Here is a 26264-nt window from a genome sequence, read left to right as displayed (position 1 = left end):
TAATTTGCATCAGCTAATAAAAAATGTGTGGGTTTTTAAGTGAAAATCATGCAAAAATTAAAAAAAAGGTGAACTAACGACCGATCGTCTATGCAAAAAACAAGGCTAGAAATGTGATCAAATGAGGTCATGGCAGTGCAATTTTGTGCAGGGCTGTGAGCATATCTGCAGACCTTGTATGTTTTATCTTGGGAAGCAAAGCTCTTGAAAACGTGCATAAGAGGGATGAAGAGTGCTTTTTTCATCCTCTTCTCTGAGCTATCATCGGGAAGGCAAGATTTTATGTTGCGTTAAGTGACAGAAATTTTCACTTAAGCTAAAAGCTGCGTAGTTCTTGTAACTATTCTGGTACAACTCATTTACAGAAGAAACAAGTCAGAGTTGTTCTTGTATGATCTGCTATACGATGAAGTAATTAATGCTTTTATTATTTATTATATTATTGCAGTGCCTAGTGATGGTCTAAGTTCCCTTTGTGTTCAGCATTGTACACACACGCTTGAAAGTGTTCTTGTCCCAAAGAGCTTGCAGCCAAAGAAAGGTCAGATAGAAGAGTTATACAAAGAATTAATGAATAATATTAATTAGCACAGGCCCTCAAAAGTGCTGTGAGGAATGGTCTGACGATGGGGCTGATATTGTTAACTATAGATGACAGAGAAGGAGGATTAGCTCTTCTTATCTGAAGGAAGAAGCTGGATAGGGATTGTAACAGCCATTTACTAAACTTAGGGGTAAAAGGGAAAGTATTATATATGAAGAAAGGGGTGAAGATTTTTGAGGTGAAGGTATTGCTTGTTTTGTGAAAGTATGTTTGCCTGTTTGTAAAACGCGGTGTATGTTAGGTTGGTTTGTTGTGTGAGGGAGAGAAGACTATATGGTGGCACTAGAGAAGTCCAGGTGAAGGACAGGGAAGGCAGTGTTCTGTGTTCTCAAGTTTTATTCTTTAAATAAAGAAACATAGATATGATAGAGAAACAAAAATGGTTTCGGAGGAACCAAATGGATCGTCTACATTTTTCCTGGAGTCTGGCTCCCACACGGAGATGTTAGCAGTCAGGCAGAAATGTCTGCTGTAACCTTTGCATCCATTCTTGTTCCATGGCAGGAAAAGATATGTGAAAACCTGGAAGAAGGGTTCTTCAAGGTTTACTTCAGTGATATAGTACATCTTTAGTTTCTCTTTTCTTCCATTACATATTCTCTGCGGCCTTTTCCTTGTCTGTCGCCAGCACCCCCCTGCCTCTCCCACCCCCCCAACCTCTGGAGGACTGTCTAATAATGAAAGAAAACACGCTTTAGAGTCTTTTCTGGCATAACTGCATTATAATGTAGAATTGTAGCGTAGTTTCAAGATAAAACTAGAAAACTCTCACTTTTATTCTTTGCACCTAATAAGAAATATCATTCTTTTTAAGGGGTAGCAGGTTGTTTGACACACATGGGCACACAAGATTATGAATAATGAAGGCAATGAAGAGTGGGACATATATCACAAAGTGACAACCTCCTATAAGGTAATGCAGGAACACATTGAATTTATCCTGTTGTACTTGCAAAATCCGTTCAGTAGTTGTCCTTTATTTTCATGGTGCTATTGTCATTATAACCAAGAATGTCTGGGTACATTTTTCTTGTCTTCATTTTATTTTATTTTTTTGCTTGGATGGAGAAAGCCAAAATGTAGCAATCCAAACACATACTGTGTTCTGAATGAGATTGATTATAGTTGCAAAACATTAACTATTAAGTGCCAAATGGCTAATGACTTCCAGTAGTCTTTTCCGTCTCCAAAGACTGGTGCTGTAAATGGGAATCTGCAAACGGGAATTTTAAATGAACTGTGGAGCAGAAGTGAAAATGTTTTCAAAGCTGGTATGTGTCTAGAACTATCCTGAAACCTTCAACATTACAGTTAAATATTCTTGTAATTTGAGTTTCATTGCTTGCCATGGGGGTGAGATAGAATAGATATTTTGAGAAACTCCACAAATGATAAAAGGAGCTGCTTATGCCTGACTTTGTCTTCTGTTTTGTATGTTTTTGTACTTACATACTTCAGTACTAGCTAATTTGAATAAACTCTGCTAGTCACATGCAACATATGGGGCCAATGCCAACTTTTTATAATGCTGCATTACAAATATACCCACCAGCTGAGAAGTGTGATATAAAGAACTTCGCTTTCCCTTAACCAACTGTCTTCATAGATACTTTTGGGGGATACTGCTGGCCCCTTAATGAGAAACACCATTTCTTCTCTCCTGGTCTGTTCAGTCAGCCTATCTCTTTCTGTAGTATTTTCAGTAACTAGTTTGACCTTCACTTTCAAGATAGTATGAGATCCTGCAAGTATTATTCCTTTACAAGGAATATTTCATTTTTATCAGATGTTCTCAGTTTGAGGGAAAAGTTTTCATATCTTGCTTTTCTACACATTCAGAAAGTAGGGCCAAAGAGGCATGCTCTGTTTTTTGAGGGATCTTCTCATGGCCCATATTTATTATCAGGCACGTTTTACTATCAGTCTTCACCTGTAAATCCAAAGGAAGATCTTGGCCGTATGGTTGGAATTTCATTAACGGTACCATTACCAGTGGGATCCAGATCAAATCCAACTCACTGTCTCACAGGTGAGCATGTTCTGAAGTGCTAATTGAAGTTTAGAAAGGGCTTAGCAAAAGCTTATTAGAGTCAATAGAAATACTTCCATTGTTATCTGATTAATCAAGTTTGATTTTGGATATGCTGCAAAAGCTGACCTATTGAGTAAGCAGGTGCTGGTTTTGCAAAGCCTCTTTTCTTCCAGTACCAGATAATGGAATCCTTATTATAAAACAAAACAAAGCCAGTTCCTAAGCTGTATGTAACCTATTGAGCTAGAAAATGTTTCATAACCACATGCTGAAATGGTGACTGTTGCCATACATGGTATCTTGAAGCATTTATAAATGTCAAAAACAGGCATTTTCTGTATGTAATTTCCATATTCACTGTGTAAGTAGGGTCATTGTAGCTACCTGTTACTTCTGAGTTTATATCTCTGCAAGCAGCACATTTATAACCTGGTTGGGCCCATGGCAAAGTTATTTGAGTGACTGATCCAAGCCTTTATCCGAAAGGACGGCAGTGATTGATGTTTTCACTTTTCTCTTGTTTGCATGTATATCTGGATCAGAGGAAAACAAGTGCCCAGTGGGATATGGGGAGCTGATTGCAATGTCTTTTGAATGACCTATGAATCATGAGGATCTGGAAATCCTTATATTTACATAAATGAAGGGTTAGATGATGGTGTGGGTTGACATCCTAATAAAACAGGGTTGCTGTAAATTTTAAAGATAGTTCAAAATTCATTTTTGTCTTTAGAATTTTTCCTTGTACCAGTAAGAGTAACTTAATTAACTTTGCAGGAGTCCTTTCTAAACAGATTTTTTTTCCCCCTTTTTATCTTGAAGTTGTGTGTTAATATCCATTGCAATAGTTTCTGAATATTTTCCGAGATTTCTACTGCTCAGCATTCCCTTTCTAATACCTAGTGTTTATCCACTTTCTTCTGATACTCCTTTCCATTCTAGGAATACCTGTTAATGGGATGTGATACATAACGTATGTGAAAATGCGAACGTTTGACAGACTTTGTGTACTGCGAACGAGTCCCTAAATACTTGTATTTTTTTCTTGTCCCCAGCTGGGTAGCAAGTAGAACTGAAGATGAATACTTTTCAAACAGAGCATGGAGTATAGTACTTATTTCTTTCCCAAAATATGCTGGTGTCTAGGCTCTTTTACAATGGCTATTTTAGATAGCCTTTTGGCCCAGCTCTCTCATATACTGTATCAAGGTAATTATAAATTGAATTGTTCTGGTATATGTGCTCATAGTGTTTGAGAGGGCTGTATTTAACTGCACCTGTGTTTTCTCAGGTCTCAGATAGGATCATTTTTGTGTCTTATCCTTGGATTATAAAGGTCCTTTACAGTGTTTATGTGCCAGTAAAGAATTCCACAAGCCAAAATACAGGCATTAGACTGTAGCTTAAAATAAAGTTTTTAGTTTGAATGTTAATGTTACTAATATTCCTGTGCAGTGTGTCGCAAGAAAAAGTTATATTAGTCAGATGAAAATATTTTCGTTTTAGCTTAAGGTGATACATTTCTAGAAAAAACTCTAGAAAAGAATATCATCGTCCAGTTGCTCCAGCAAGGCAGCACTGTTTCATTTAACAGTTTAGATAATCTCTTTAGCCAATATCTCTGGAGTTAGTGATAATAACCATGCTGTGATCTTAAATGAAAGTTGGGTTGTGGGGATTTTTCATTTTGCTTATTACTCAGGTTGCTTTAACAGCGTACTGTTTGTTGATGCTGTCATTTCAGAAGAAAGTGTTTTCTATTTATAATGTGTATGCGTCCCTTTTTTCTTGCAGTTCAGTGATTTGAACCATGTGCTATGTTTTTGCTAGCAGTAGTGAGATAGTCTATAATTCTTATCCTATACATAAGATGGCTTTGTTCTGCATATGGAGAGTAAATCCTAGCATTGCTTTTCACCAGTATTGACTCTTTCTAGATACCTCTTTTCCTTGTCCCTGTGCTAATTTATTCATGTTTTATATTGATTCAAGGTGACTAGTATGACCTCATGACGCTTCTGTAAAAGCCAGATTCAGCTAGGATGTTACACCATCACTGTCGGAGAAACCCTGAACTACAGGAAGAGTTGCAGATTCAGGCTGCAGTTGCTGCTGGCGATGTTCACACCGTGCGCAAGATGCTGGAGCAAGGATATTCTCCAAATGGTCGAGATGCCAATGGCTGGACCTTGCTTCATTTCTCTGCAGCAAGAGGGAAAGAGAGATGTGTCCGTGTTTTTCTTGAACATGGAGGTAAGTAGATTAGAGAAAAATCTTGATACCCATCTTGCAGCTTTCTATCTCAATTTCTATTGTATGCCTTTCCAGCACCAGTTAAGTGCCAGACTACTTCTGATTTTCTTTTTTCCTCCTCTTTTCTTGCTTTGGAGTGATGCTTCATTTCTGTTTCCATCTATTGCATGCTCTGTGAATGAGGTAATAGATTAGCTTTGTATCTTAATACCTTAAAATTTTTTTTCAGAATTGGCTAGGAACTGTTGTAAGAATGAATAAGCATTATAAAAGTAGGGCAGAAGAGCTCATTATAAACTTAGATGCGCTCACTATAGGCCTTCCTTCACTGTTAGGGGGATTATTAGAAGAAGGCAAGTCCTCAAATTGAAATCCTAGGGAAGATTGTTTCATAATTTTCAAACAAGTCAACAAGTCAGATTAAAGACTAAGCTTCCATGTAGGCTTTAACACAGTCTGCTAAACTTTGAAGACGGTACTCTTTGTGCTAAGATTTTAGTGTCAGCTAGTCCAGTTGAGTTTATGCCTCTCCTGCATCCATCAGGAACAGTGACACTTTGTTTGAAGAACTGATTGAATTTTGTCAGTTTAAGTGGTATAGTCCTTCATCTGATGGTTATTCCCCCTCAAATGCTAGAGTCAAAATTGCTTTTTGCTGTAGCTTTTTACAAGATCACCTAAAGTTTTGGAAATTGGTAATCTTAAACTTTTAATCTGTCACTAGGGATGGAAAACAAATTGGGAAAGGTTCTCCACATTCTGAGTAGAGTTCTTAAGAGAACAGCATTTTGTAGTCTAGCACTGTTCCTGTCAGCTAAGTTGATAAATTATGAAGTAAGATGTTTTCAGTCCCAAGCAAACTATTCGAGTTCTCTTTTTGATGCTTTATTTATACCTGAGGCTGTACAGGCCCCTCATTTGTATTGCATTGTTTGTTAGACGTATAGATCATACTTAAAGCCGGGTGGCACTAGTAGGCTGTTGTATTTGTACCATTAGTGGTACGTTACTTCAGAGTAATAGTGAAATACAGCCTGAACAACTGGGCTCTGTTCATATACCTACTACAGTTTTCTAACCATATTACATTGGCAGCCCCCCATGTCATTATTTGGGTGAGGGGGAGGGAGAGGAAGCTACCAGATTGCACAAATAAATAAATAACTTTAAATTCTATTTTTTAAATGTCATATATGTAGGTAATCCCAAGTCTTCAGTTTCATTATTTTACATTTTTAGGCTGTAAATCTGGAAATAAGTTGTTTTAAACTCTGTAAACTTGAAGATGATCTCCAAAAAAAAAAGTAAATCTCAAAATTTTTTTTGTTATATAAGTTTTAATATTAGATAGCCGCTGGCTTAGCATTTTGTTTTGTTTCTATTTTTGTTGTTGTTACTCTCTCTCCTAAATGAAATACCGACTGAATCGGATGCTTGGTGAGAAATGCTTGTAGTGAAACATCCTTGTTCTGGAAGCAACATGGAATTTAATCACCAGGACTAGAAAGTTGAGTAACAAATAGTGTGAGGGTTAGTCATCTACAGCAGCTTTTCTTTAGCTGAGCCTTGCTTCAGAAAGTTGGCACTGTTTTGTGCCTTGCCTTGTTTTCCCTCAAAACAGAGGCATAAAAGATAACGAGTATTTAAAAAATAATAATGTCACAAATGAGCTGTTAAGCAGTGAATGAGCTGACTGTTAAAGGTAAATTTAATCATGCCTACCTCATTACCGAGAAGTCTGTGTCTACTTTTCTTCACACAATTTTTCACCTTCCTCCCACTCAGGAAGTGGATTAGTTTGATACTGGGCGCTAATCCATGCAGACTAAAATGATATTGCGGTGAAGGACAAAGTCATTTTCTGGTGTGAATCTTATGATAAACAGAGTACTGAACTGGCTGTATATATTTGTAATAAGAGATAGTGAGGGGAAGTGGACGAAGCACTGAAGAAGAAGGGACCGAGGCGTTAGTGGGAAGGATGGGGACTCGTGATAGTTGTGGCCAACTAGATCGATGATGAAGTTTAGCAGAGCTGGAAATATTTTCATAGTACAGGAGGGAGGAAAACCATGCTGGGCTGCTGCTGAGAGAAAAGTGCTGTGCCTCAGATCTGGGACACTGAACACTACTGACATAGTCTTGAATGATAATGGGGTTGAGATGGAGTTTGGCTAATGTAGGCTGAGAAAGGATCTGATCGTTGACCTGGAAATCAAAGGTAACTTTATGGGGAGTTATGACCAGGCTGCCTCCTGGTTTTTCTTTCACTCTTCTCTTCCATCATTGCTCACCAGTGAAGGAAGAGCCATGGGACAGGCTTGTGCACACAGGCTGGCTGAACTGACTGGAGAGGACAGAACAGGAGCAAGCTTTTTATTATCTGTTAAACAAGAGGGAGATACAGATAGATGGGGAAAATGCATAATATAGCTAGTCCAAATTTAAGGATGGAGCCAGCAGAAACAACAACCAGATATAGAGATAATGGGTCAGATGAGGAGTCCTCCTTAGCAAGTGATGAAATGCAGAAACTTGAACAGAATCATGTAGAAACTTAATTTTCGTAGGAAAGAATAAATTAGACTTTTTTGAATGTGTCTTATTTTAATAGAGTAACGATTCTATGAAATTAGCTCTTCCCCTCCATAAGAATATCTAGTGTCACAAAACTCAAATTTAGGAGAACAGTGCAAAAATAGGGACATGGTTTTGGGAAATCTAGAATTCTGGCCTAACAAGCTTTTTTTCTCTGAAGTACTTTTTGCTTTTAAAATCACATATTGAGCTAGACAGCCCAATGCAGGACAAAAAATAGATTTTATTAATCCACATTCCTGCCATCACTGTTAAGGTTAGGACCAACTAGAGGCTTGAAAGTGTGCAGCTGTTACTTGTCCCTTGGTGAAATCATCTTAACACTAACAGAGCAGGACAGTTTCCAGTTCCTTGTATTAAAATGAAGGAATAATTCACAAAAGCTCCTAGAAATTGAAGAAAGAGTAAGAGAAGGAAGTATCCAAATAGAGGTTTGTATTTATTTTTAGTCTTGACTGCAAGATGTCTAAATTTTAGCAAGATCATGCAGAATCCAGGAGAAGCTAGAGAATGGGAAATGCTTCTCCCCCTAAGCCAGCCCATGAAGTGTTTTTGTGCCTCAGCAGTAATGCTTTCCTGGAGGTCTTTTGCATCAATGTTGTCCTAGAAAATTCAAAACAAGAAGTGTGTGTAGCCATGTTTCTAAACCTTGAGGTCATGATTAAACCCTAGTGGGGGAGTCAGCTTGACATAATAGACATACTTTATAGAGCTAGAAGCGTTGCTTTCTTGGCTTCTCAAATTAGACTATGATAGAATGACCTAAAGAAGGTAGCATGGAAGAAGGGAAAGTCTGTCCCACTTAACAGTAAATTAAAACTCTAAAATTTTAGACCGAAATCTAGGAATCTATGTATCCTCTAGATTAGAGGATTAAGAGTCTCGTTCTCATTAACGGTTGAGTTTAATTGACTAGCTTAGATGCCTAACTTTAACGTGAAATGAGATAATCTGCATATCATTCAAAGTTGCAAATTCTGTCTCATTTGAGATCAATAGCAGTTATTTGGTGTCCTTGAAAACTGATGCAGCAGTTCAAGGTTTATGTCACTTTATTATACCTAATCTTTAAGAATATTAGAAGTGACCAAATGCAGTTGTTCGTATTTCTAGGTTTTGTTATCCCCAAATTAATGGGAAGCTTGAGAAGGAATAACTATAATTGCTTGACAGTCAGGCTGGAGGCAAGATAAAGAAATGCTGAAAACTGCTGGCTTCATACCTTCCTAGTTAAATATACTAGTAACAGCTACTTTTTTTTCCCCCTCTGCAGATTCTGGAAGGTAAGCAAGAGAATTTTTTTCCAAATTTGTTTCTACCTTGCTTGTGTTCCAGGAGTAGTGAGTTTTTTCATGATATGAAGCAAATACTGAAGTCAAGAAAAAAATCCCAAGTTCTTAAGGCAATATCAGCTTTGTAGCATACTTTTACTAACATCATAGGGACTGAAAAGATGGAAATTGTGTGCAACATAATGCAGGTTCAACTTTTGCTAGATGTGCCTGTGCAATTAAAAATAGTTTGTCCAGGAGATGGCAGCAAAACATTTACTGAACAGTATCGGACAATGTTTTGGTCTTGTTTAAATTACTTGCCTAATTGAGGAGGTGACTGGTACCATTAGCTCACTAGAAGCCCATAATCCTAACAGAAATTGCAATATTTTTTCATGAGGTTTTGTTTCCAGACTTGCTTTTGGAAGTTTTGTTATTTCTGTTGCTTTTTTTCCCAACTGAAGGTTTTTTTTCCTGCTGTTCTTGAGACACTTATCACTTATATGATTTGGGGGGTTTTTTTGGTTGACCGTTGTCATCAAAAGCAATCCAATTTTGTGAGGAGGGAAGGCAGGGAAAGCTACTTTAGACCACAGGGAAAGGGCATCTTTGTTTTGTGAGCTAAAATACAAAAATTTGTATCAAAAATACATGCATGCAAATGTTGGGCCATATCTAATTCAATTTGGAAATGGTGTAGACTAAACAAGATAGCAGCAGTGGCCTGTACTTCAGTTGGAGGGTAGGAATGGTTGACGTGCATGCCCTATGCAGCACAGAAGAGAGGAGGCACAGCATGAAACGGTGGTTGTCAAAACTTAAACTTTTTTGGGGTGGTAAACGGCCCTCACTGGTGCTATCTCCTTTCCATTATGTCCACCTTTCTCACTAATTCTAGTTTCCAAAATGCATCACCCTTCTGCATCTTAATTTTCATGTTTGTGCTTCTCACTTAAGGTATGTATCACCAATCAGGAAGCAGCCTAGAATAGTCTGAGCAGTGGGAAGAAACAGACCCTGAGAGCGGCTCTCATCACTTTGAAATACTCCCCTTAGTCTTCAGTGGCTTCGTGGGTTTTCTGATTCTCTGCTGTGTTTTGGACCTCATCATAGTGCAGCTCAGGAACCAGCTTTTCAGTCACTGACTTCATCTTCCTACCAACGTTCAGCAATTATTTTCACTCAGTTGAGGTGTAACTTTGCAGAGTGCTGAAACTTCTGCTGCCTTTCATAGAAGACAGGAAGGCTGTTGCCACTAGGGGTCTAAACTTTCCTTAGTTTTTCTCTCATTATTTCTAGGTACCTACTCTATTTATTTACTAGAGGCAGTTCTCCGATTTTATTTCTCTGAATGCTGTTTTAATTGTGTAGCCAGGCTGTCTTGGTTTGTGGTTTTTTCCTCAGTCTTTATTTAAAATTTAAAAAAAAATCCTTAAAGTTGCTGGATGACTTTTGCAGCTGTACTCAGAACTTTCTTGCCCGTCCTTTTATTTTGGTAAGGCCTCTATCTCAGTGCATTTTCCAGATATGGTCACAGGAGATCTATATTGGGAAGCCCTTTCTTACTGTTCTGCAATAAAATCTTTACATATTCAGACCTCTAGACTAAACTAGCTTGCAATTAATATTATACTTTGAACTTAATTCACAGTAGGCCAGAATTTTAAGATGGGAATTGGTCTCCCCCTGCACTTTGGAAATATGTTGGCAACTGAACAAAAAATTCTGCCCTTTCTATATAGTAGAGCAGACCAAGTGTTCCTCTCAAGTGATGTATCTGATCACTGGGTGTTTATAGCCTTCAGCCAAGTTTGTTTTTAACTTGAGTAGTCTCAATGTCCTATTCTCCCCCCTGACCAGCCCTGCTTTTCTTTAAAATGCAGTATGTATAGATGAGGGAATTCAATGCCAGAATGCAAGGACAGGTCTGTCAAGGTTATGAAAAAGATGGATGGACAGCGTTACACTTGTCCGCTCTTAGAGATGATGTGCTTTGTGCACAAATGTATAATTATACATCAGACACTTGCACAAGGAGTCGTGAAGGACAGACCTCACCAGTTTTTCCGATAGGTATACCGGCATGTTGAACGTGTGTTGACTTCAGGCTAATCTCTTGTGCGGGTAATATCTCTCTTTACCACCTAGTAGACTTAAGTTGGGAAAGTGCCTCGAACATCCAAACTGTAGTATGCTCCCCTTTTACCATCCCACAGGCGACATCTGCGCACGGTGGAAGGAGAAACCTTTCGGCCTGGCTTGCTCTATAGCTGAGAAATGGTAATGAGGCAGGCACCTTTCCTTCGGTAGTTAACGTGGCAAACGTGAACAGTCGCTTCCTTTAGAAATCTGGGTGTACTGAGCGGATTGACTTAAATAAATTGGCTTGGTTGTTTTATTTTTTAAACTCATAAAGCGCACTGAATTTGTGTGCTGTTTTGGAAAATAAAATCTGTCTAATCACTTGTATTCTTTACTAACGTCTCCTGACTCTTTCCATAATGGGATGCTTACGTTCTTGTAAAATCTTAAATTTTTATAAAACTATAAATTCAGAACAGATTTGTCATCTATAAAAACAGACTTTATCAAGATAATCTAAAATAACATATATCCTACATGCTTTGGAAATCCTGCAGACCACAGAGAAACATTTTACCTAATACAGTATTACACCCTAAAAACAATACAATCCTGCCAGACCACAAAACATCCGCAATTTGGGACAGCAGATGTTGCTACACATGCTTCTTTTTAAGACCAAGAAGCAGCACAAGGGAAAATAAAGCAAAAAATTGAACACTGAGAAAGAAATGTAATATTGTAGAGCTGAAGGAAAACTGGATGGACAGAGAGGTTTGAGTAGTTAGCTGAAGAGTGCTAAGATGATGTGGAAAACTATTAGTCAAATGCAAACATGCATTTGAAGAAAAAACAAAAAACAAAAGCTTTTTTGTGTAATTATTTCTTAAATGTAATTTAACTTTCCTTAAAAATATTTTTGTTTGTGAAAGCAAGAATTTGTTTGAAGTGTTAAAAAAAACCTGTGTAATGTTATGCCTGGAAATAATAACATTCAACCATTTGATTATTTTTTTTGCAGAACCAGATTACAGTAACATCTTCTAATTTTTTTTTTTTTCTTTTCTTTTTAACTTTAGCTGATCCCACTGTTAAGGACTTAATTGGAGGCTTCACTGCTCTGCATTATGCAGCCATGCATGGCCGAGCGAGGATTGCACGCTTGATGTTGGAGTCTGAATATAGAAGTGACATTATTAATGCAAAAAGCAACGATGGTTGGACTCCCCTCCATGTAGCAGCCCACTACGGCAGAGACTCATTTGTCAGACTCCTGTTGGAGTTCAAGGCTGAGGTTGATCCGCTCAGTGATAAAGGTACTACGCCGCTTCAGCTGGCCATTATCCGAGAGAGGTCAAGCTGCGTGAAAATCCTTCTGGATCACAATGCCAACATCGACATTCAAAATGGTTTCCTGTTACGATACGCTGTGATCAAAAGCAATCACTCTTACTGCCGAATGTTCCTTCAGAGAGGGGCGGATACAAACTTGGGTCGCTTGGAAGACGGACAGACACCCTTACACTTGTCTGCTCTTAGAGATGATGTGCTTTGTGCACAAATGTTGTATAATTATGGAGCAGACACTAACACAAGGAACTATGAAGGACAGACCCCACTGGCTGTTTCAATAAGTATTTCTGGAAGTAGCCGACCCTGTCTGGATTTCTTACAGGAAGTGACAAGTATGTATGTAAGAAAAGTTAATCACAGGACACAATGTCCTCTTAAAGCCTTCTTTGAGTTTAGTCCCAGAGAAAATGTTTCCTCTTTGCCCCTTGAGGCTATTTAAATGCACTATAAAGTTATTGGGAAAGTGAAGAGATAGTGGTACCGGGAATCTCTTGCTGTCCTACTCAGCAAAGGTGCTAATGTTAAGTATATGTCATTTAAATTCGTTTTGTTTAAATATCCACAGGAAGCATCCATTTAAACAAAAAAATGGACTGTAAAATCTAGTTTTATTAACGGTCTTAGCACAAGAGTGTGTGTGTGGGGGGGGATTGTTTGTTTTTTAAGGTCTTTTTCTTGTTAGTGCCATGCCACTACTTTGCAGTTGGGGGCTGTTTCATCTGGCACTGTGACTAGAGGAAAAAAGAGCTTTTGCTGCTTTATGTTCTCCCATGTTATCTCGCCTTCTCTCTCCTCGAACCAGACAACAAAATGGGCATTTTTTATTCATGCAACTTGTTGGGGATTCATAGGCTGGGTAGCTTTGATTTGATTTTGTTGGTATCTCTGATATGAGAGAGAATTGAACTTTTCATTACTTCTGATATTTAACAGCTGAGAACATAGAGGCTACTGATGTTCTGTTCAGTTTTGATTGTCACTTTCTGGTATATTAGACGTACTGAAAGTTTTCTTTTACTCTTTCGTTGCACATGCAGTGCTATAATAAAGTGCTTCATAGTTATAGTATTGCTTAAAGCATTTAGGACTTGGTGATTAGCAGTTAGCAGGAGTTTGCTCATTCGAGCATATTAAGCTGTCCCAATAATGTATCATCCTACGAGGATTATCTTTGAATTATAGAGAAGAACAGGGTATTTGGTCTGTGCTTCCCCTCTGCCCCCTTCCTTTTTTTTGTTTTTATCTTTAGTGTGGTAAGTACCCTATATATTCTACAAAGAACGTGAAATTTAGTGAGGGTGGTGGAGGAACAAATCAGCTGAGATCTGGCAGTATCTGACACAAACAAGCATTTGGAATTTGATTCTTGTCTTCCTGACTTGTGTTGTTGTTTTTGAGTATATCTGAAATCCCAAGAGAATTTTTGTAACTGAGGAAGTATATAGTAAGAAATACAAGCAACTAATTGGTTTTATAGAATCTCCCCTGCCCCTTCGTATTCGAACACATTTTTTCCTGCTTTCATCTTCATATTATATAATAGCAAAGTCAGGGTTATTGATCGATGATATAGTACCGAGACTTGCAATATTTCAGTCTTAAAACTTATCTGTAAACCTGAAGGGTTAGATTGCTTCAGAGATTTTTTGTGATATCTAAAGACTAATTCAGAAAGTCAGAAGTTGGTAGTCTAACGTATTTTTAGATTGCAGATTCCATATTTTAAGGGTTTAAAGTTATGATTTCATTAAAGTAATAAGCAAATTCTGCTAGATCTACAGAAACTTCTTTTGTAGATTCAATTTGTGGCCAATATTATAATCTTGGAACTATCCCAATTTTGTGCTGAAGGCTTATATTTCTGTGCGTGGAAAGGAGGGAGAAGTGGGAAAGGAGGAATGTCTGATGCTGACAAAAACACTTCAGCTTTGTGCTTCTGAGCAAAATTAATATTCATATACAGTTTACAACAGCTATAAACAGACTGATGCCCTTATTATAAATCTCCAAATACTGTCTTCCACTGTTTTCATAAATAATCTCTTCCGTGAGACGATGGAGAAAGGACGCAGGGAAAGACTCGGCTGGAGTTTTGATAGCGGAGTTCCCAGCTAGCTCAGATGATGTACAGAGGAGTTTTGAAATCTTACACTGTGGCACGCTAGGGGAGAAAATTATTTCTGAGACTATTGCATTGTGTATTTCCTGGAAAAACTTCTACAAAACTTTTCGAGTGGTAGTCGTACTGGAATTATCTCTTGTGGTTGGTAACAGTGCCCTGATTTTAGGGCTTGAAAGGGAGTTTTTCGTTTGTTTATTTGAGCGTTAGACTAAATGCTTAATGTTGAAATCCATAGCTGTAAGTTTTTATATATGCATTCAGAGTTTAGAAAAGGTATCTCTGATAATAAAACAGAAACCAGTATTTACTTGCAGTAGACTCAATTTTTTAGGCTTAGTGTATGTAAATTATGAAAGGTATCAAACTGGTATGTGTCTTCAAAAGAAAGCAGTTGTGCGCTTCAGATAAAAGAAATAGTATTTAGCAGTCTATATGTAAGATAAAGTTGCTATTATTTTTATCCCCAAATAACATATTTGTACAGTTTCAAGTCCACAAAAGCCAGCATATATGAAACGCTTTGCTTTAAAGCATTTGGCTCTCTGGTAGATGCTGTAATGGGCAATAACCACAATCTTAGTCTAGTCCCCCGTTCTGAGGAACAGGCAAGAAACCAGGCTCTCAGAAACGCTTAATACTGACTCCGTAAGTCTATAAGAAGATTGGCATGTTGGAGATTTTGTTCTTTGACCCTGAGGGAAAGCGTCTGATACTCTTCCTGGTTACAGGCAGAGAGGTTTTTTTTTTTTTTTTTTTAACTCTTAATTCTAGTAGGAACGAAGTTAGTCTGTAGTTGCCTCTCAGTATTAAAGCACGAAGTTGGAAATTAGGAAAGTGAAGTTTTTCATCGTGAGTCTGCTGTTGACTCAGTGTTTAGGCAGTCGCTCTTCTCTGCCCCTCCTTTGCTCCCCCCCAACACAAAAGCTGACTAATGTTTCTCCATGAAATAGCAGTTTTGAAGATGAGTGCTTAATGACTTTATTAATCACCTTCCTTTTCCTTTTCATGTAATACGGCTTATGCTTTCCCACTTCAAAGATATTTATTGGTAGCCACCATGGTAGCCAAAATTGTCTAATAAAGAGTCGTTTTGGAGCCCTTTGGTGTGACGTTTCAGTTGTGCAAAGAAGCAGTGACAATTCGCTTGCGACCCAGACTGTCAGAGGCTTAAGATACGGGATGTAGACTTGCCTCTTCAGGGATGTCAGTGGGTTAAGCTTGGAATAAATTAATGTAAAATTAAAATACAGATGCATATGTGTGTGTGTGTATTTATATAGACATATACACACACATACTTTTTTTTTTTTTTTTTTTTTGGCAGTGAATGTATCTAGAGAATTACATTTGGGATTACAGTCCTGGATGGAAAGGTTTAAGTTGAGGTTGAACAGGATTTGAGAATATTATAATAATAATAATAATAAAGAGAATATTGCAGGTAATAAAAATCTTAAGTATTAGGAAAGTACTTTAAAATTTAAACTTTAACATATTAAAAATTCAATTATGATCTTGAAAAATCTTGAACCTTTGAATCCCTCCCCATAGCTTCATTTAATTTAATCGCTGTTCAGATAACGTAGCTGAGAAGAGAGCCTATAACTGGCTGTGCAAGTTGCTGCTCTGTGGAGGCAGATAACTAAGTAAATGGATATGGCCACGGTAGTGTAATACGGCGTGTACGTTAGCAGGTATCAAAGACAACTAACTTTAGATCTGGAATGAGATCTAAAGGTCCCCAAATGAGCAGGTAAATGAAATACAGGTATTTCATCTGCATTCAGTTTTGTATTTTCCAAAGAGCAAATCATTGGCTTGGACGAGAGATTTTAATTTATGTTTAGAGCACTTATAAAGCACTATCAAAGTGCAGCAAAAATTAGACAAAAGTCCAGTATGGAAACCCATATACTTTCTTTGTCTTGATGTCTGTGCTAAATAAAGATAACTTTTCACTAGGATTTCTTTACTGGAAGAGCATTTTAAAAAGAGTCTTTGCATAGTTTAAACTTTTATGAATACAAAAATGTCATAATAAAATATGTAGCGATCTGTTTAATTCACTGTGTGGATAATTGCTGAGGAAACGGTATCTTCATGTTTGCTACACTACAGAAGAAATTTACTGGAATTAGAAGTTTTGATTGCTGCTTTTGGTGCTGCTGGAAATATTGCACTAATAAATGTGATCTGCTTTGTCATCCAGTGTTATGCAGGAAATTAGGGTAGCACAGTTAACTTATAAATTTAATTTTAGCTCATTCAGTGATGCACAAATGTTGCTTAAATCATGATTACTTTCTGCTGATTTCACGTAATTATTTCTTAAAGACCAGTGTAGTTTTTGATACCTTTCAAACAAAGTTGGTTCAAATTCTCTTTTCAGGGAACGGACCTAACCCGATTCCTTTCTTTCAAGAAAAAGGGAAGATAACTTTCAAAGCGCTGTCTGACTGTGATTAAGTCACAATTACCTGGCTAAACCTAGTGTGATACTAAAAATGTAGCTAGCAAAGCAAACTGCAGTTGACTATTGAATAGTTGAATCCTTTTTATACGTCTAGATGTATATCTTAGAATAGTTCCTTCAAGAGGCCTATGTAAAATAAAATTTATATTACTGTGTGTCAGGTATGGTGTCCCCCCCTGGGTGAAAGGCACTATTCACACATTTATGCTGTACTCTATGTTATAACATGAAAGTAGTGTAACAATGTGGCTTAAGCCTTTCTTTACATTCGCCTACCAGTTCAGGCATAAATTTCAGGCCACTTTACTTACTATCTCATAAAAATAGGTAAGCATTAGGCTATTGAAGCTCTCTTTGAAACTGCTGTGCGAATTCAGCCAAGACTAAATTTATAGATAAGTTGCAAAATATTAAAATCTGGTGCAGGCATATAGTTTATCATATTCAGATCTTAATTTTATTGCCAAATACACCCATTATACCTAACATTGTGATTTACTGGCATTCTGCTTTTCTATATATCAATTTTCAGTCCAAAACCCACTCCTCCTTGGTATATATTTTCTGTGCCAGAAATTGAAATTTAACAAAGTTAAATTCTGGAGAATTATTTTTTCAAAAAGCAATGAAAGCATACTTCAATTTGAACTATTCTAGCAGAGGCGTACTGAACACAAAATTAAGCTAGAACTTTGAAAACGGCTGGTATGATATCCATTTTAAAAAAGGATTAAAAGATACCTTTCTCCTGTTGAACCAGTTACTAGTTCAAGGAGTCTGTTCAGTTTCACAGTGCATAGTTGTAGTTTCAAAAATTTCTAGTATTTTGACTGTGGCAGGACCAGGAGTAGTCCGTACATATGTGTGTGTATATATATATTTACAGGCATGCCTTGTTTTCTTGCGCTTCACTTTATTGTGCTTTGCAGATACTGCTTTTTTTTTTTTTTTAACAAATTGAAGGTTTTTGGCAGCCCTGCGTCAAGCAAGTCTATCAGTGCCATTTTTCCAGCAGCCTGTGCTCACTTTGTGTCTCTGTGTCACATTTTGTACATTGTTCTTTTAGATGTAGTGCTATTGCACACTTAACAGACTGCAGTATAGTGTAAGCATAACTTTTATATGCGCTAGGAAACCAAAAAATTCGTGTGACTCACTTTATTGCGGTATTTGCTTTATGGCGGTGGTCTGGTACTGAACCCGCAATCTCTCTGAGTTATGCCTGTTTTTTATGTAAATATAAAAACATATATATGAATATGACATGCAGGACTGAGTTTATACTTCAGACCTATAGATTCTTGGTAGTGGTTTTTTCTGGCATTTAGAATGCTGCAAAACCAAATACTTTTGGTAGTTATTTAGCTCTTGTTTTTTTAAAAAAAAAAAAAACTAGGGTACAAGAAACTGGAGTCTTTAAACTGTTGAGGACCTGCTCTGGCTGAACTGAAGGACTGAATTCCTCCTCAGCTCCGCAGCAGCAGTGTGCTAGGTGCTTGCAGCCTTTCAGCGTGACCCTGTTCAATCATGCAACTTCATCAGCGTCTTGCTCGGCTGGTGGAGTGTGTGTTAGCCCATGCTGGTGGCTTTTTGAATGCGAGGTTCCAGTTGATAAGTTAGTTCTTTACATCGTGTGTGTGTGTGTGATTATGACCCCCTTTTGAACTTCTCTGGTCTCCCTGACCCTTTTTACCCCCAAAACCAGTGAATTCTTAACTAACTTCGGTTTCCGGCAGCAGCTCAGTTCCTCCACAGTTGTGGAATAAAACTGGATTCTTAGTTAGCTGTAGAGGAAATATTTATTCCTGTGTCCTAGAGGAACTGAGCTGTTGCCAGCTATAAGTCAGCCTGGTTTCAAAATTTTTTTTTTTAATGTTTCACAAAACTTTTATTTAAGTTTCCTTTGTAGCTAAAAAGAAACTACTAAATGGTTTCTTGCTGCTGTTTTCAGCCTTTCACAATTCTCAGGGGAATCAGAGGCTCAGTTTGAGAAATACTGCTGTAAGCTGTTTCTAAAGAAATGTATTAATATTGCAAAGAAAACTGTGGGCGGATTCCCAAATATAAAACTGACATTTCTTTTTTTATTTTCTAACTTCTTCAGAAATTGCCTATCCATGGGAAGCCAATGACGCTGCTTGTTAGCTTTTATAAGGATGTTTTTTTAAGTAAGTGGAACAAAACATTAGGGAGAGAATTGTCCAACAGCCTATGAACACATTAATTTCAGTTACTCTTAAGTTTTCTCTTGGGTAACAGAACAGGTCAGTCCATGATTTCTTTGCTTTGTGCAGATGTCCTCATATCTTCTAGTGGAGGACAGTGGTTGGGGGTTCCCTCACTGTACTCTTACAATATTTGGATCCCTTTTTCTTAAAAGTGAGTGAGACCATCCTTAAACATCTTTGTTTTCAGAGGGGCTAGCTCTAAATATTATGCCTTAATGATCCTTAAATATAAAATTGTTGGGTGAGCTCAAGTATTGTGCTCTTGAGGACCGTGTCCGTGGAGGAATTGTGTGAGTATTCCTGTGCACGTGTCCCTGTTCAGTAGTGTGCCCTCCCTAGAAAAATAGGGTGTTTCATCCGAAAGATCTCTGGTAAGTGCAAATTACACAAATACAAGGCAAGAATTACTAGCGTTTGTTAAAGAAGCCTAGCGTTTTTCAAGTTTTAATTAAAAGTGCTCTGAATGGCATATCGTTTTGCAGCGTGGCCGTCACAAAGCCGTGTATTCCCCTCGGTTCTCATCAGTGTCTCTTTTGCCTGAAGTCTGAGATGCGATTTCCTCAGATCTTGATCACTAGGAAAAAAATCTCCTAAAATCTGTGTGCTCCTGGCGAATAAATAATATGCTGGGGAGAGATTCCAATCGCATCCATCTAATTAGTGTTCAGTGGACTGATGTGAGATGAAACTTAACGGTACGGCATTCACAAAAATAAAAACTTCCAGCGATCCCGTTCGGTGCAAATTGGACTTGCCTTGTTTTGTAAACATCCCCTTTACAAAGCTGTCAGCGTTCCTCTATTTACAGCTCTTACGTGCACGTTTTAAAAGAAAAACTTGGCTGGTTTATCATGTAGGAGGGCTGGAAATAAACTATTGCAATGTTCTACAGCAAAAATCGGGAACCTTTTACTCCGTGATTTTTTTTTAAAGAGCTTTGAAGATTACTGTTTACCTCGTCCCTTCCAACTCTTGTAACTAATGCGTACAGATGTTAGAGAAATTGTTTGTGCTCTACTATTTAAAAAAAAGGCCCAAGTTTAACTATGTTAAAATTGAGCCTGGTGGTAAATTATTGTAGGATATAATGAGCAGTACCGTGACTTCTAACTTCCGTGACTGAACCTGGGGCTTAAACAGAGACTAGCTCTGTTTGAAACAGCCTCTCTGTCCTTGGGATAGAACAACAAACTGCCAAAGAAAATAGCAGAAAATCTTAAAATTGAAAAAGGAGAAGGGATAAAGTAGTGAGTGGAAATGCAGGATTAATTGTAACAATTTCTCGCAGTTAAAACACATTATTTTTCCCCTTGTTTTAACAGGAAAGGCCAATCTATTAAAAATAATAGGGAAAAAGTTTATTTTGTTATTGAAGGAAATAATTGCTTTGAATTATTTAAGATTATTTAAGGAAAGAAGTTCTGGAAATTGTTTTGTGATCTGTTGAACTGAGTTAGGAAAATGTTAGATTTCATACATATTTGAGTCTGCTGCTTGTAGAGAGAATAAAATTGGAAAGCAATAGCCCTCTTTATTTTATATATATATTTTTTTTTTTCTCACATAATTTCTTCTGTAGGGAAGAAACTGTTCTGTCATGTTTGGAAAACTATACACAAAAAGTGTTTTGGTGGGGCTTTGTGCTTTCCATTATGGCACATGCCGTAGCTGTGGAAGACACAGATGAAATATAGAGATCTCCTTTTCTGTTCCAGTAATTAATACTTCTAATTTATTTGATTATTGCTATAAAGCTTGCAAAATAAATATACTGAAGCATCTAACTTGTTCAGGCGAGCACGTTAGCTAACCTGCAGCTTTCCAGCAACTGCCAGTGTTTGCTGCCGTAGTTGTAACCAGAGTTATATAAAAATCCGACAAAAAACTAACCGCTCCAGCATGACAGCATTGCGGTAACTGAGGTGTCCCTTTGACATTGGATAAGTACTAGAACTATTTTTGTGTTGCCATGTTGCACAACGGTGGTAATTTGGTCAATCTTACCTTTTGCGCTATTTTCTTAATTCCTTTCTTCTCTAGCTTATTTGCTTAAACATCTTTCCAAACTTGTGATGCAGGATGTAACCCAAAGTTGTTACTTCCTAATCGTTTTTAGACAGAACTTTATTCATCATTTAACTTGTCTTACTTTGCCAAGTTACTAATAACATTTTTCATTTGCCAAACTAAGGTTCACTGACATTGGTCTGTAATCCTTTATTTTTTTTTCTTTTTCATTCAGATGCAACCAAGAATGAGTAAGTGCTCTAGACACCGTTTCTAATAAATCACAAATGCATTAATAACCCTGGAATTTGCAAGGCATGACCTAAGACACTAACAGCCACTAGATGTAGCAACTGGTGCTTAACACTGGAAATGTTCATTGTTAGCACATTCCCAGGAAATATTTTTAGGCTTATCAGGGGAAAATGTCATACATTTGATAATCAGGTCTTTTTGAATTAACCGATGACCAATTTCGTCTGGGTATTTTAAGTTGTCTGTTCTGTTTTACTCCCACACAAAACATAGGCTGTTAATTAAAGACGTTCGTTTCTGAAACCAGAAATCATTGTCTCATAGCTGTATTACTGTGTACTCTAATACGTAAAATGTACATACAGATTTATAGTCCTCTGTAGCCTCTAACACTGACGTTTGCAATTACCTTTTAAAAAGGTGTTTCCCTTCTGAACCTTGCTTTCATTCACGTTTGAAAGTATCAGAACTATTTCTTTGTCATCCTAAGATTCCTCTGTTTGATTTCTTACCAAAAGTGACTTTTCTGTAGCTGGAACTTGAACGTTCAGTTGTCTACTGAATTGTAGAAATTCATTCCTTCAGGTGAAACAAAATTTTGCTAAGAAAAAAAACACCAGTGGACTAAGTAATTTATCATCAGTATTCAAAGTTACAACATCATGGCTGAAGTATGTAATTAAAAAGAATTTGACGTTTAGATACTCTGGTGATAAATATCATAAAAGTATTATAAGCTGATATGAAGGAAACTCCATTTTTCATGCTATTTAATTTCAAATCTAATTTCTTTGAAAACAGACTAAAACTAATTTCATGCATTACCTCTGCCAGCTTACCACAGATAATTAGTGTTTAGGATAAATGCAAGCATATACAGGTCTGCCAGTCCATTTCTATAGGAAAACCTACACAGGGAAAAAAGGGAACTCACTATAGGGACATTTCCGAAGCAGAAAACAGGAAACAATTTCATAATGCCTTTGCTCTAACCAGGATCGTCTAATAAACTCGTCGTGTTGCTGTCTGCTTCGGTGGTAGAAGGGCAGCTGCTTCCCGGGGGAAGCTCCGGGGCCGGCGGGACGGCTTGCCGGGGCCGTGCCCGCGGGCAGCCTGGTGCGGGCACCGCGTGGAGCCCTTCCCTCTCCGCTCATCGCTTTGCCGCCCGCTGAGCCAAGAGCATCGTCAGGCTCCTCGCCGTAAAACCCACGTGCGCGGTGGCGAAGGTGTTTCCTGTTTTGCAAATGTCTTGTTTAATGGGTGGCGGCTCGGGAAATCAAATTGGAAACGGCCACCTGAGTTACTTAAATTCGCTTTTGTTGTTTCGTCCACCTTTTTAAAGAAAATGATGGATTCGGACAGTCAGCTCGGTTAAATCCCCATGCCTTCCTTCTCAAAAGCAAGCGGTATCTTTTGCCATTAACAACTACGTAGATAGTAAAAGATTGCAGCAACCTGCTCCATTGGCGACGGATTATATTGGTATCGGCCAAAGCACCTACACCATTCATTGCGTTGTTTCCACTCGCGCAGTCATCTGGTGACATAACTGTTTAGGCCCATTTTTCAGGTTTAGACCATGACACACACAAGGTAATGATCAAAACACTGACTAGCACATGCGCTGCGTGATATCGGTATAACCTCCATAAAGATACCGTAGGATGAGGACAAGCATGAAGGAGGGCAGCTAGCTTGGTCCCGGTTTTGGAGTGGCTTCCGTAGGACGAGATTAAATAGACTAAAGTCTTCAGCTTTGAAAAGAGGTACCAGGCAGGAGTGGCAGAAGGCGAATAATGTAAAGGTATGTAAAGTCAGGACTGGCGTGAGAACGATTCTTCATTAGGCCTCGTAACTCGAAGAATGCTAGGCACTTGGTGAAGCGATCAGGAAGGAGATCTAAAATAAATACAAGTACTTTGTAGTTTTCCGGCCAACGCCTAATTATATTGTGAAATTTGTTGCCACAGGATGTTTTGGATACTGAAAGTATGAATGGGTGCAGAAAACATTGGGCAGATTTGCAGAGGGCACGCATTCATGGCTAGTAAAGACATTGATCTGTGTGCAGTCGCTGGTTTAGGAAGGCCCAAAGCCACCGGTGCTGAAAGCTAGAAGGATGTATTGGGACAGGATTTCTCAATGTCTGTTGTTCTGGGTTTTTTTCTTTTTTTCCCCTCCTCCTTCCTTGGGATCCATTACTGGCTGCTTTCTGAGACAAGGCTAGATTAGCCTTTATTATGCTACGTGGCATGGGGGACCATTTTTGACCTTAAGTTCATGCAATATCAGAAAAGTGTTTCCTCGGTGAACAGTGGTTAACTCATATTTTCAACTCTTTCTGTTCGACAAGGTTGTGGCTGCATCCAAGGTCCTTGCCTTTTCATTAGAAGGAGGTGAGAGGGGGGAAAAAAACAAAGTAATCTTTAACTCTGCCCCTGGATCCTTGGATGACTCTTGTAAGCCTTGCTCTCAAAGGAGACTACCTCTTCCTGTTACAGTTGAATGTAGAAATTTTTGCCTTAATGTTTTAAAAGAGTCAAGGCTGAGTTTGCTTTTTCGCAGGTGATAAAGGGAGAGAAAAAAATGCACAAAAAGTTATGTAAAGTAGCTACTCTATTCTAGGCCTTTGTTTTACAAACACTTGAGCACATGTTGCTTCCTCCTGTGAATGTAATGAACGTAACTCCTTACATGAGTAATGTCACTTTACACTGATGTCAGTAAAATTCTTTGCATATAAGTGTCAACATTTTTAGGATTCATCCCTTGATTTTGTTGAATTATTGTTTGTTAGAAAGCTACTAACTTGCACCCCACTTTTTTAATTTTTCCTCTGCCTGTGCCCTTGCCCTCTTCCTCCAAGAAAGCAAAAAACATCTGTGATTTCAATAAGTAAATGCTCTCTTGAATTATGTTTAAAATGTGATCATTTTACTTTTATGTGTTCCTTTTGTCTTTTCAGGACAACCCAGAAACTTGCAAGATCTATGCCGAATTAAAATTCGTCAGTGTATAGGCCTTCAAAACCTAAAACTACTTGATGAACTACCCATTGCCAAGGTCATGAAAGACTACTTAAAACACAAATTTGATGATATCTGATATCCATGAAGAGAAGAACTCTGAGCAAGATTAGTTATATTCCAGATACTTAAGAGGCTTGTTGCCTTGCACAAAGTATATCCTATGCAAGTTCTGATTTTTCTGTGAAGTCAGAAGGCAGGTATACACTTCCTTGGGTTTTTTATACCACATGCTAGAAGGTCTTAATTTTTGGTTTCTTGGTCCAAGTTTACAAGGTCCAAGCTTTCTATACAATATTACATTTTAAAAATTGCTGTTGGTTTTTTGTTTGTTTGTTTTCAAATTAAGTGTGCAGACTTGCAGTGGAGATGGAAAATAGCCTTTCAAGGGAAGTGATTGGTTCGAATTGGCAGGCTGAGCAATTGTTAAACAAAATAAAGTCTGGAAACCAAGGCACCAGTCCTGCAAAAGGATACCTATAGGAAGATCTTCAGGGCCATGTTGAGGCTCTTGTAGCTGTAAGTCTCTGCCTGGCTGTATGTTTTTGCAGGATAGAGGGTAGAGTTGGTAAACAACATGTCCTGGAGTACCATTCAAATGTCACTTGGAAATTTAAAACAAATGCAGGTACCCTGTTCAATTCATAGGCGTAAGCCTTGACTCTTTTTGTATTATTCTCTTCCTAAATACTGTAGTTTGGATGCCGATAAAATTTGGGCCCTCTGCTTTCCTGACATTCCCTATAAAATGGGCGGCTGTTTGTAAGTCTATTTTTAACAGTGACAGTACACTACACAGAGGCATAGCCTCTGTATTTTTTACATTAACTTAAGAGTACACAAATTTAGATTTTTGAAGCCAATGTATTCTGTTTCTCATACAGTGCCTCCTGTGCAATAATCTTTCTGATGTATTTTCCCTTTATGTGTGATTCCCCCCCACACACTATTCCTCATTTAGTCTCAGTACATTATTTGTAAGAATAGGAACTGCTGCCTCACTGTAGTGTTGATATGATATTGCTATAATGATGCAGCAATTGCTGTTCATTATTAATCCCGGAATTTCATGAATGTATAGCCTGCTTTATTTCACTTTTAGTTGAAATTTTATCTACGGGTTCTCTGACAAATTGTGTCCATTTGGAAAAAAAAGAAAAGAAAAAAAAAGAAATTGGCCTAAACCCTTTTACTTTAAAGGCAGTGATGGTTTTTTCCCCCTTCAGAAATTCAATTTGCTTCAGGTTAGAGAGTGGAAAGTGCACATAACTTACTAATTTTCATCTTTTATGTGCACTAACAAGAAAAGTCCCCTTCATATTAAAATTTTAAATTTTGCAAACAGTAAGTGGTTTCTTATTAATCTGAAAGCAGCAACTGCAAGCAGTACTGAAATTTGGCTACTGAATGTGTTTTTCATAATAGGTATTAAAAAGATCTGTTAAAGAGTTTTGTTTCCAATGATAAAAACACCGTTCTTGCCATGAAAAAAGTGGGCCAAAATCTGCAATTGTTTCCCTCTCCTAATTTTCAAGGGATTGTGGATTCGTCGTAAGGTTCTTGCCACTGTCTTTTACATTTGTTTTGCCATCCTACTGGCTCCTCAAGAGCCTCTCTAATATCAAGAGTGCTTTTGTACCAGTTGTATCAACGGCAGCGGTGAGATGAAAGGAACGGTGGTGGCTTTTAATTTTAACACTGTCACTTTCAAAATATTTAATATTAAAAGTATGAAAAAGGGAAGCAAGTATACTCATATTATTTAACGATACTAATTCCTTTTAATTTTTTATAACCCTGGATTGCAGTTCCTCAAACACAAATCTTATCACTAGTAATGGATACACTGGAGCTGTGGCAAGCGAGGAGGATTCGCTCTTCCTATTGTGCCTGACGTTGCATCAGGTTTCCAAACAATAGTGATTTTGGAGATTGCTGGCTCAGAGGATTGGTAATG

General features: G+C 37.8%; 1 protein-coding gene across 3 annotated transcripts; it reads left to right on the top strand.

Annotated features, from left to right (window-relative positions):
- The first annotated feature begins 1421 nt into the window (after positions 1-1421).
- ASB7 (ankyrin repeat and SOCS box containing 7) lies at positions 1422-25755 on the top strand. Of its 3 annotated transcripts, XM_067305601.1 has the most exons (5): positions 1422-1517; positions 2511-2633; positions 4629-4889; positions 11923-12528; positions 24247-25755. In XM_067305601.1, the coding sequence occupies exons 3-5, from the start codon at positions 4679-4681 to the stop codon at positions 24384-24386; spliced, it is 957 nt and encodes a 318-aa protein (XP_067161702.1). In that variant the 5' UTR covers positions 1422-1517; positions 2511-2633; positions 4629-4678; the 3' UTR covers positions 24387-25755. The 3 variants fall into 3 exon arrangements, with proteins under 3 accessions (XP_067161702.1, XP_013811845.1, XP_013811846.1); XM_013956391.2 differs by lacking the exon at positions 2511-2633; XM_013956392.2 differs by lacking the exons at positions 1422-1517; positions 2511-2633 and adding an exon at positions 3747-3845.
- The last annotated feature ends 509 nt before the right edge of the window (positions 25756-26264 follow it).

Source organism: Apteryx mantelli, chromosome 15 (assembly GCF_036417845.1).
Source record: "Apteryx mantelli isolate bAptMan1 chromosome 15, bAptMan1.hap1, whole genome shotgun sequence".
Lineage (NCBI taxonomy): Eukaryota > Metazoa > Chordata > Aves > Apterygiformes > Apterygidae > Apteryx > Apteryx mantelli.
This window is presented reverse-complemented; position numbering and strand designations above follow the sequence as displayed.